At 35.3% G+C, this 12,292-nt stretch overlaps 1 protein-coding gene across 1 annotated transcript; it reads right to left on the bottom strand.

Moving 5' to 3' along the window:
* Positions 1 to 966: 966 nt before the first annotated feature.
* LOC107800647 (importin subunit alpha-4-like) lies at positions 967 to 11,199 on the bottom strand. Its single transcript, XM_075217598.1, has 10 exons — positions 10,778 to 11,199; positions 9,320 to 9,416; positions 9,150 to 9,241; positions 8,919 to 9,050; positions 7,682 to 7,867; positions 7,392 to 7,555; positions 7,155 to 7,233; positions 6,640 to 6,768; positions 2,138 to 2,265; positions 967 to 1,613 (listed from the first exon to the last, which is right to left on the bottom strand). The coding sequence occupies exons 1-10, from the start codon at positions 10,985 to 10,987 to the stop codon at positions 1,235 to 1,237; spliced, it is 1,596 nt and encodes a 531-aa protein (XP_075073699.1). The 5' UTR covers positions 10,988 to 11,199; the 3' UTR covers positions 967 to 1,234.
* Between the last annotated feature and the right edge of the window lie 1,093 nt (positions 11,200 to 12,292).

Genomic DNA, 12,292 nt, shown 5'->3' with positions numbered 1-12,292 from the left:
AATTTGGGTTTTCAAAAATTATTATTTGTTTGGATTGAGTGTTGTTGCAAATAATTAAAAATATTCTTTGGAGTTTATATCTTAATTTTGAGGCTATCTGGTGAATATTAGACTTGATTTTGGCCAAATTTCAGATTGAAACTCGAAGAAGAAAAACACATGACATACAATATATATATATATATATATATATATATATATATATGTATACTTGTACTAGGACTGAAATTCCCCTACTATATAAAGGGGAAGATCTTTTATTTACACACACTATGACACGCAAATGAAAGCAAACAAAAAGTTTATTTTTGTCCGATAACTATTGTTCAAGGTGTTCTTCATTTGTTCTATTATTTATTCGCGACCGAGCTTGAATCGAGAGTCTAGTCGAGGACAAATTTCACTGTTCAAAGATAAGGCTTGATCATCACATTGCGATTGGTTTGATCATTTATTTTATCTCTGACTTATTTACCTGTTGTACTTAATCATTCATATTGAGTTAAATCACATATCCTTTAAACCGCGTATAAATTTATTTGTTACTCACGTTTGAGGGTAATCAATATGTTTATTTTATTTGAGTGTTGTATGAAAGTTGAAAATTAGTTGTATAACATACAAATCGGTGTATGAAATTTATATTTAAGTTATAAATACTATCTTTTTACATAAACTTGTTGATGTGTCACGTAATTTTGTAAAAGTGATGATCTTTGTTGATATGTCCCTTGAGTATTTTGTAAAAAGGATGATCTTTTTATATATAGCTACGAACGGTAAATACAATATATTTTCTGTATTCTTAATGCTTTGAAGAGCCTTTAGTGTGCTAGTACAAGTGTGCTTTTAGTCGCAAAATCGCAACCATCTCTCGACACAGCCAAAAATGACGCTGATATTGACACTATATTAGAATGATAGTGAACAGCTATTCTTAAGCAAAATATAACCACATATCACCCATTTAAGTATAAAAATATCCTGTACCTCACTCAAAAACCCAGTTAAAGAAACAGCTTTTGAAACGTGATGTTGAAAGTACAACGAAAAATATAGAAAAAAACAAACTAAAACATTACATTTTCAGCAAATTTCACGAATAATTCAAAAGGCCTTTGTGCCAGACCAAAAACCCTGACCCTCGGCAACAAGAAAATCCGATTACATCGCCTAAAATTGTGCTCCACGAGTGAAGAGATCTATAAAACAAAACATACTCGCTATAATCTTTCTACCCAAACTTGAATCCACCTGCAGGAACATTAGGCTGGCTGTTTCCGAATTGGAAACCTTGCTGATTCCCATCAATGCCATCGGGGAGAATTTGCTCTTCATCTTCTTCAGCCCAGTATTTCTCCAAGATCTTTACGGCCTTCTCATAGATCTCGTTGTTGTCATGAGTTTGGAGATTCTCGATCTTGTCCAATCCATCACATTCATCGATCATTTGTGCATATAAATTAATTCCACCATTCATGCCAGCTTCTTTGTCCATCTCGCCCACCTTTAATATATTCTCGAGCCCCTCCAAGCATACTGTAACGATTCTAGGATCTGGACATATCAGGAGATCGCATAGTGGCTTAATGCAACCTTGACTTGCCAAGAATCTGCAATAGGATACACAAACAGATCCCATTATTGGCCCCTCCACTTATTTGAAATAAGAATGTTAGACTTTCAACTCTTGCAATTGAAATGTTCATCTTTTCACAGTTGCACAGTAACCCACAATTTGCTCATTCAAAAACCTAGCAGCTGTTCCCTTAAAAGGTTAAACCCACTATAAGTACTGGAAATCCTCTAACGTGTCAAGATAATGAGTAGACGAGCATTCATTAATTATCGGTTCGTGTTTCAAACCAGGAACTTTGCATACTTTATCATCAGATAATACTCCAACAAAATGCCTACACAGGGCAAAAGACTCCATGAACAGTCATCTGATCATCATTTATCATCAAATTAGAGGAGAAATTTGCCGTTAGTTTCGCTTAAACTTCACGAATAGTTCTTTACTTGAAAACTCATATTGGCTCGGGTTACATGAAGAAGATGATGGGATCATAGGTTATATCAGACAAATAGTGCAATTAATGCACAGTCGCAGAGAAGATACAGACACAGAACAAACCTAATCTGGTCATAAGATCCTCCAGAGGTAGCATTTGAGATGGCCCATGCCGCCTCCTTCTTAATGTCAAATTCTGCACTTTGCAATAGGTGAACTAATGGAGGAATAATATTTGCCTCAATAACAGCCTGTTTAGAAGGAAATAAACAAGTGTAAGTGCATTAGTAGCAAGACGTCATATAAAGGGAAAGAAGATAAAGAGAACTTCCTGAATCAATTCCTTTCATCCCTGAAAGGGGAAAAAAGAAATCTGGAAAAAAAAAATTGACAAAAAAGAAGTGCGCTTCTCAATGAAATAAATTCTTGGTTTTTCATATAGCATCACACTCCAGCAGCACTTCTCCATTTCAACCAACAACAACAAACCCAGTATGTTCCCACCAGGTGGGGTCTGGGGAGGGTAGTTTGTACGCAGACATTACCCCAAGCTAACAGGTAGAGAGGTTGTTTCCAATAGACCCTCGGCTCAGGAAGGATAATAAGAAGAGGAAAGCAAGAAAGGGAGAAAGATGGGAAGAGAAAAGAAAAAGGGAGAGATAAAGGATAAGTAGCACCAAATAATAGCAACAGAGAATACAATGCCTGAGGCGAACAAAACTACATAATGTAATAAAAATCCAAGAATATGAAGGGACATGCGTGCTACTAAGACTATCGGTGAGCAACTAAAAACTACCCACTAACCTTCTACCTTAATCCTCGACCTCCACACCCTCCTATCAAGGATCATGTCCTATGTGAGCTGAAGCAGCGGCATGTCCTGTCTAATCACCTCTCCCCAGAGTACTTCTTAGGCCTACCTCGTCCTCTTCTCAAACTTGCCATGGCCAACCTCTCACACCTCCGAAGAGGAGCATCAATGCTCCTTCTCTTAACATGTCCGAACCATCTCAACCTCGACTCCCGCATCTTGTCCTCCACGGAGGCTACTCCCACTCTGTCCCGGATAGCTTCATTCTTAATCTTATCTCTCCTTGTACACCCACACATCCATCTCAACATCCTCATCTCTGCTACTTTCATCTTTTGCACGTGGGAGTTCTTGACTGGCCAACACTCAGCTCCATACAACATAGCCGGTCGAACCACCACTCTGTAAAACTTACCCTTAAGTCTTGGCGGCACATTCTTATCACATAAAACAACGGAAGCGAGCCTCCACTTCATCCATCCCGCTCCGATGCGATGTGCGACATCTTCGTCAATCTCCCCGTTACCTTGGATAATAGAGCCTAAATATCTGATTGGTATATTTAAGTAGAAAATCCCATCTAATCTCACGTCAATTTCACTATCCTTATATTGGCTAAACTTGACGTGCATATATTATTTCTACTTATCCTAAAACCGTCTAAAGTGTTTATTTATAGTTCAATATTTTGGTTGATAATCCTCACTAGTTTCATCAATTAACACAAAAAGTTTGCAAATAGCATAAAGTATTAAAGCTCATCATGTGTACTATTAGTGAGTTCATACTACAACAACAACAACATACTCAGTATATTCTCATACTTGGGGTCTGGGGAGGGTAGTGTGTACGCAGACCTTACCCCTACCTAGTGAAGGTAGAGAGGTTGTTTCCAATAAAGCAGGACAAGCTATCATACCAACATCAAAATAAATGAGCAAACAGCTCTTGCTATAACGATTGATCACTGAAATGTATGTTCGTTATAGATAATAATTTGAGATCTTCATTATTAATTTGTTAGCTCTTAATTTTTGAACTTTAGGTCGCTTCATGAAAAGTTAAATTACAAGAATGCCCTTTTACTTAATGCTCTATTTAGTTTTATTTAAAAAACTAAAATAAATTACAAGAATTCCCTTTTACTTAATGCCCTATTTAGTTTTATTTAAAAAAGCTAAAACAAACCTTCAGAAAGGCGTGCGTATCTGCCGAAGAGTCGCAATGTTTTGTTTCCTTCTATACAAAGATATACTACAAATTTTTGAATGGGTATAACGTCGACAAGTTAAAGCAAAACCTCCTGCAAGAAGGCGTCGATTATAGCAGATAATAGATTTGTAAGTTCACTTTTATTTTCATATACAGAGAATATATATTTAAACTTCTCATGCCGCTCTTTGGTTTTGTTTCTCAACTAATGTTCTGATATGGGTCTACCATTTGTTATTGAATTGAAATCGGTTATGATTAGAGTTGATCGAGATTGAATTTTTCCGACTAAACTTTTCTATTTCTCTGTTGTTTGTGTTTTCTGGCTCAATAGTCATTGACAAGGCATAAATTTTCTCTCAATTATGTTTGCCTCATAGTTCAATTCAATATACATCACATAGCATGCACATTAGTCGAAATTATAAGGTTATAACTATCGAGAAGGCCCAAAAATCCTTTTAAGATTCATGTTTTCTAGTTCTTTCTATAGCTTTAATTAGCCGAGGAATACAAAGACAAGAAAACCAACATTGCGTGTCAAATATTTTATTCTATTTTCACAAATTTTGGAAATGTACAATGTATATGTTTTTATTTTCTGTATGATAATTCATTGGGACCGTTTTCTCGTGCCTATGTCATTTTCCTAAAATTAGCGATTTTACAACCAGTTGGTTCACCCAACAACCCATGGCAGCTGTGTTGTGGTTTTCTACTTTAACTTCTCGTCATGATTTTTCAAGTCAAAACTAAGAAATATTTTCTTACCATAGGAATTGAATGCAGGAGTAATAAGGCTAAAAGGAATGCCCATACATATATTAAACGAGTTAATCCCGAGTTCAAGTCCCATATTTCATTTAGAAGACCATGTTAGTATATTTAGAACAAAGTAATTCCTTTGAGTGATCTATGCCTTTTGACTTTATTAATAAAAGATTTTAAGTTACTTCAGAATGCTAGCTTTTGATATATTAAAATATGTAATTCACAACTACATTAAATGTTTTTCGAAAGGACATCGACTGTTTTTAATATATAAATCTTGTAAATAGTGATATGTCATACACGTGCAACGCACGTGCAGAGAAATTAGTATATATATATATATTCTTCGTTTGCACTTTCTTTTCAGTAAATTCCATATTTTAAATTTTTAATTAAGCCTGCTCCTTCAACCAATTTGGGACACTTTAAAGTCCCAGAAACCCTGGTGTATTCTACATATTTTACATTTGACAACACCAACTTAATCACAGCCAATCTAGCAATAGTCTCAACTATCTATACCCACAAGGAACTTCTCTTTACACCAAAAAAAAAACATTAAACTACCATGCCTAGTTCCAAAGTAGCCAGGGTTGGCTTTATGAATACTCCTTATCCGTTTCACTTGGTTTCTTTTATACTTGTTACATCTCTTTTGCTTTTCTATGATTTACTTATGGGAAAATGCATAAGTACCCTGACCTATACCCGGATTTCCAACTACACACTTTATCTTTATGGGAATCCTACTAAACCCTTAAACTTTTTTTAAATGGAATAAATATCACCTTAAAACTAGACAACCAAACTCTTGGCAAGTGGTGAACTACACGCGCTGCCACATGTATATTTAGTACTTTTTTTTATTCTTTCTTCTTTTTCTTATCCTTTTTTCTTATTTCTTATTATCCTGATTTTTTTTGTTATTTCATTCTCTTTCTTTTTGTTTTGGTCACTGGCGGCATAAAATGGTGGTAGTCGGAATTTCAAGGACACCATTTTTTCGGCGAATTTTTTTTCTGGCGATAGATTTTTACCCCGATCTGAGTGTGTTTTGCTTCATATTATCATATATCTATATAATTTTTTCTTGAAAGTGTAATTTATGTGTGGGAGGAAGAGCAAAAGAAAGAAAAACGAATATAAGCTGAGAAGACTTTTTCCATTTAAAATTTCGATACCTCAATTTTTTCCGGCGTGGGAAGGTTTTCCGATGATGAATTTTTTTCCCCCAAATCTGAGTGTAGTTTATTTTGCTTATGAATAGATCTTTTTGAGAGTTTAATTTGTGTGTGAAAATGATAAAAAGAGAAAAAAAAACAGAATAAATGGAAGAAAAACGGTTAGACAAAGTCGCCGGTGAATGAATATCCGCCGGAATTAGAGAAGAAACGAAAAAAGAAGTAAAAGAAAAAGACAAAGAAAAAGGGAAAAAAGGAAGAAAAAATGGTAAACAAGCCAAAAGAAAATTCTGAAAATCGTTTTTTCTTGCTCCTCACTCTCCCAAGGAGAGTGAAATACACACACTCTGCCATGTCAGCTTTAAGGGTGCAAATAATTCTACTTTAAAATAGATTAAGGGGGCTAATAAAAATCCCGCAAAGATAGAGTGTGTAGTTGAGAATCCGGGTATAGATCGGGGGAGGGGGGTTACTTATGCATTTTCCTTTTACTTATTTCTTCCATCCCAAATTAGTCAAAAAATGCAAACTGAAATTGTTCTCAAGAGGGGGAGACGGAGCATTTATCGGGATCAAACTGCCTTCATTTCCTTAAACAGACTAATTAAATCAGAACACAACAAGAGCTTAACTGGACGGAGACATACCTGTATTTGGGCTTTGTTTCCAGCAGTGATATTAGAGATTGTCCAACACGCCTCCTTCTTGATGCTTTTCTTGTGATTTTGAGTTAACAATTGACAGAGACATGGCAATACTTGGTTGTCAATCACAAACTGAAATATATAAAGCAATTAGTCATGTGAAAATAGAGCAAAAGAAAGAGAGGAGAAAAACACTTGTTAAACGCTTAAATCCATATTCAAGTAGAAGCGGAGGTGATATTAGAAGAATTTTTCAATTTTTCCTAATTATGAGGAATCTATACAACTTCATCCTGAAAGACAAAGAGACACGATAAAAATATTGGCAGTGCTACTCAGTAAATTGTGCTCAATAAACAGATTCACATGCTAAACTAGGATAACATAATCAACCGTACAACAGTTTCATATCATTTAGATTTTTGATGTGGAGATACAGTAACCTGAAAAACAAATTTTTAAACACGATAAAGGTAACATCAGAACATTGATTCACCCAGAAGATGAAGTAGCCGTACCTGTGTTTGAGCATCATCACCAGTGACAATATTTCCCGCAGTCCGGAGCGCAGGAATGAGAACTGTAGGCGACGGATGACTTCATAAGACAAGTGGGAAAAAGCCAAAGTTAGCGTCAAATCAAGTGGATTTTTATGATAATGCAAGCATGAAGTTGGATGTCAGAGACCGATATCCAACCCCCTAAAAGCATGGATACAGACTAAAAACAACATTGTAGAGGAAGTTGGAACATACCGAAGAAGCTCCACAAGTCGTGGACAGACACCTGCCTCAATTACAGCCTGAATCTTATCATTTGGGCCATCAGATAAATAAGAAAGGGCCCAACAAGCATCTGTCAAGACTTCTTCATCATTCATGTGGATAAGTTGTTGAAGAACAGGCAATGCAGGTTTGACCTATAAAATACACTGTCAGGAATTATTTTCTGAAATAAAACTTTAACTATCTAGGTAGATCTGGAACAATATTACAAACCACAAAAATGCTTTCATTAGAAGGAAGCATAACCCAAGTCCACTTACCGCCTCAAATGGTGTTGGTGGTTTGCCTCGACAAAAGTTAGAGAGAGTCCATGTCGCGTTTCTTAGCATTGAAAGCTTTGAGTGTTCATTCAGCTGAGCTAGCAATGGCATCAGTGCACCCTGGCTTAGAACGAGATCTCTACAACTTGGGGAATCGCCAGCAACATTGCCCAAAGCCCAGACTGCCTGTTTAGTAAAATGGTGTTGCAACAGAATTGTTGCCCGAAGTTTTGGAAAGAACCAACAATTATTAAACTCTTATGTTTTTAATGTCAAGGGACTTGCACGTTTCTTTAGAAGTTTGGACATCACAACTCTTTGAAGAAAACAGAGCATCACATACAGAAATTACAGAAGCAATATCTGGGAATTTTGCAAACCTCCTACATTTATACAACAATCAATACCGCTTGGCTTTCACTTAGTATCAAGCTCCTTGAAAACAGAGCCACCACAACTCACTAATCCCTTGTGCACAATGGATCCCACAGTTGCGGTGCACTGGTTACTTGGTACACTAAGTTTAGTTATCCATTTTTATTATCCTTTATTTTTACATCTCCATCACTTTTTTTTTCTCTCTAAATCCAACTGCACTAAGGAAAATCATATTACAATTTTTTAATCCGGACATGCAAGTAAACAACAACAACAAAAAACACAGTGTAGTCCCACAAGTGGGGGCTGGGGAGGGTAGTGTGTACGCATACCTTACCTCTACCTTGAAAAGATAGAGAGTTTATTTCCGATAGACCCTCGGCTCAGGAAAGATAAGAAGAAAGGAGTAACAAGTAGTAACCCCAGCAGGCCAATCAGCAAATTGAAGTCAACGAAACAACAAATGATAACACAAATATAAGAATAAGAAGATACAAGACTACCACTACGTAGCAGACTAATACCACTGGTATGAACAAGGAAAACAATTATTTCTTACTTTAGACTTGATTTTGCTTAAAATTGTAGAATTATGAAGAAATGATTAATGTAATATGATTGTCCTTTCTTATCAAGGTTTCTGGAAGTATAACTTAAAGAAGCTCTCCGTACTGAATTATGTTTCAGCCTTTAGGTTAGATAACAAATTGCAAAGTCATTCATGTTCCACAAACCGAAGTGATCTGCATAATGGGTGACATAGTTTTAAACTTTAAACCCACCAGGAGAATACTGAAGTTCACGTGAAGCTGTCGGGTGCACAGGTTAAAATAATAGTATAAAATAACCAAAAAATTACCTGTTCACGGACATCATCACTGGCAGAGCTAAGAAGTTGTACAAACTTCGGAACAGCTCCATGGTCAATCACGATGCGAGTATGTTCCGATGTTCCAGATGCAACATTTGTCAATGCCCAGGCAGCTTCAAACTGCAGGTACAGGAAAGATCAAGGCAAACGTAATATTGTTGCTGCATCTTGAGTAAACGCAACATAACAGGAAAAGAAGGAACTATAAATAACACATACTTGAAGCTGAGGCAGGTCATGCCGTCCGAGGAATTCTACAAATCTAGGGACAACTCCAGCCTTAATCACCTCATCAATTGGAGGGCTCCGCTCTACAGTTAACAAAACTATAGTCAATGGCAAAGGCGAATTAAGAAAAAAAAGCCAAAAACAGCGGAACAAATAAATACCAATCGATAAGAGCTTCCTGAAATGTGTTGTTGCTTCAACTTGTGCTGCAGGATCTTCTGACCATACTCCTTGGACCATAAGAGGAATACTTTCCAGCTGTCAGAATACAAAAAAAAAAAAAAGTTAGAGGTGGACCGAGATAATAATAAAAAGATCAGGGGAAGGGAAGGACGATAGTATCATCTTTAATCACTCAAATACATTCCACCTGTCCTTATTCCAAACTTTTTACAATTCCATAGATAGTTATCGGTAAACCTTTAATGTGTTTCAAGAATCCACAGTCGTCAGAGTATTCCCAGCATGATATGGTGTTTCCTTATAAAACTAATGTTACCTTTTACATCAAAGAAAAGGGGTTAAATTATGTAAGCCCAAAGGACTTACTGATTTCCGTTCCTCTTCTTAATTTCGAGAACCAAACTTGCCAAATAATACATTTCTTTTTGCACTTATGCTAGCATCTCTCATCTTCTGCTTCTGATCTCTTCATTCTACAGTTACTTGATTATTTTTCCTCATCATGTTGTGGCATTATTTACTGAATATTTCTTTTGAAAATCATTCTTTACTGACTACATTTTCAATTGAAATTCACGTCTGTACTGATATGATGTGCTAAGATCGTAGTTCTATCAATAATATGCTGAAAATTGTAACTAAATTCTCTACATAGATATTTTGTGTTCAATATTGTATGTTCATATTTTTAAGTCCTTGATTAAAGTATGGGTACATTCTTTATCTCTGTCTAAGTCTTGCTAGCGCTCCCTTCCACCATCGTACTTGGTCTACACTCCAACAATTTGATCAGCATATTGAAATTTGGCAAATACTTTAAAAAATTTATAAATCAAAAGATAATTTCATTTATTTCATGCTAGGATCGTGCAAAACAACATACAGTCAATAATAACTTGTTCTGATAACCTATACATGCTAGCATTTTCTCTTTACACAAAAAGAATATGCTACAGCTTTTTTTTTAGACTGACTAGTCAAATTTGTTCAAGTGTATGATTATAAGGAGTTCATTATTGATCCCACTGGTAATCAAGGGCTGCATAGCTCTAAAGAAGTACTGTAATACGCGCAAGTCGCCACATAATTTTCTGTAGTACCAAGAAAAAGAATAATCAAATTCCAAATATCTGGCATTTCTCTTGCTTATTGCTAAAATATTCCAAGCAAACAAGCACGATCTCAATCACAACACATAAAGAAAAGGTGGACTAATAAGTGGAGTCAACTTAATTAAGCTCTACCGGTAAAATCACAATACCCAACTCGGAAATAGTCAAAAGAAAATGGCAAAAAATACAAACTTTTTTCTTAGCTCCAAAAGTAATCAAATCAAGAATCAGACATCACAAAGATCAAAACTTTAAAACATTACGTGGCATAAAACACAAAAGGGTTTATAAAAATCGTAATTAAGAGTTCAAAATACACATTACCCTCTTCTCAATAGCGGCAGGGGCATCAGGTAATTGTTGGGACTGAAGAAGAAGGCCCTCACGTCGCTTCTTGAGGAGATTGTCTTCGCGCTTGTTCTTCCTGATCTCCACTAAATTGTCCTCTCTTCTTCTACGGGCTTCATCTGCATCAACCCCAATTTTGTAAGATTTCTTGCGGACTTCAGTTCGAGTGCCGGGTCGAAGAGACATTTTCTTGAAATTGAGGGGGTTTGGGGGGATAATAATGCCTCTCCCTCTCCCTCTCCCTCTCAGTGGAAATTTGGAAGAAGAAAGAAAGTGGAAACTGGAAAAGTGAGATTAAGAGAGAGAGAAGGGAAGAGAATCTTTTGATGGGGTGAGATTTTGAAGAATATAAACGGCAAGAGACAGTGCGAGGGCCAGTGGGAATGGGTTGTGAAACTAACTTTGGGTTATTCTTGGTTTTTGCTTTTAAGACACGTTAAGGAAAAAATAACAGGCTGATTTTTGGTCTTTCTTATTATATATGAGTCACCAGGAGTACTATTTATCACATAATAAAAAAAGTAAAGGGTCCTAAGGGAAGACAATAAAATACTAGTATAGTATGAAAGATGGAAGTGTGTCGCAGGTAGAATCCTTAAGTAAAATATTGTATATGTATGCACGAGATATTGTTGGTTTTCGATGACCATGTTAATGAATAATTTGTTTGAATTACGATATAGATGTCGTGATCAATCATAAGTTCAGAGATTGGAAAAATATAATGAGTTTAGTGAACATAGTTTTCGCATTATGGTGGATGAGATTGTATATTCCAAAGCGTGGAATTGTATCAAATAATAGAAGAACTAAATATAATATATTATTGTGGTTTAATATATTTCATATCCAAATAAAAAATTGAATAAAAGAATTGAATTTGCAAATTTTGGAGCAAGTATTTTAAATTGTATTTTTTTTCCTTGATAAAATGAAATATCAATCATTACAAAAAAGGTTACTTATTTTAATTTTTACCCTCACAGCTTAAAAAAAAATTGGAACCAAACATTACATGAATAATAGTTTTGTGTGGAAAAAAAATGAAATCAAATGATCATATTAAGTATTAGCAACATTACAGCTGTCAAGGAATATTTAAAATCCGACTAAACCGACCTAATTGTACCATACCGAATCGATTTTTTAGTTTCTTTTAATAAAACCGTAGGTTTTATATAAATCTATAACCGTATCGATAATTATGATAAGTTTTTTATTTTATGAAAATAAACCGGAAAAAAAAAAAACCATACTGAATAAATTTACAACGTGAAAATATATATTTATATATTAAGTTTAAAAATAATAAAGCATTAATTTTTTCCTTTGGCCTTAGAATTATAAAACAATTACAAGCCAACAAGTAATTAAATTCGATATGCTAATTCCCAAACCTATTATGCTACTGCTATAACGAACAACAATAACATATCCAGTATTATCTCACAATATGGGATCTAGGGAGGGTAGTGTGTATGCAGACCTTAC

This window comes from Nicotiana tabacum, chromosome 7 (assembly GCF_000715075.1).
Source record: "Nicotiana tabacum cultivar K326 chromosome 7, ASM71507v2, whole genome shotgun sequence".
NCBI lineage: Eukaryota > Viridiplantae > Streptophyta > Magnoliopsida > Solanales > Solanaceae > Nicotiana > Nicotiana tabacum.
The sequence above is the reverse complement of the archived record's forward strand: the minus strand, read 5'-3'. Positions and strand labels throughout refer to the sequence as shown.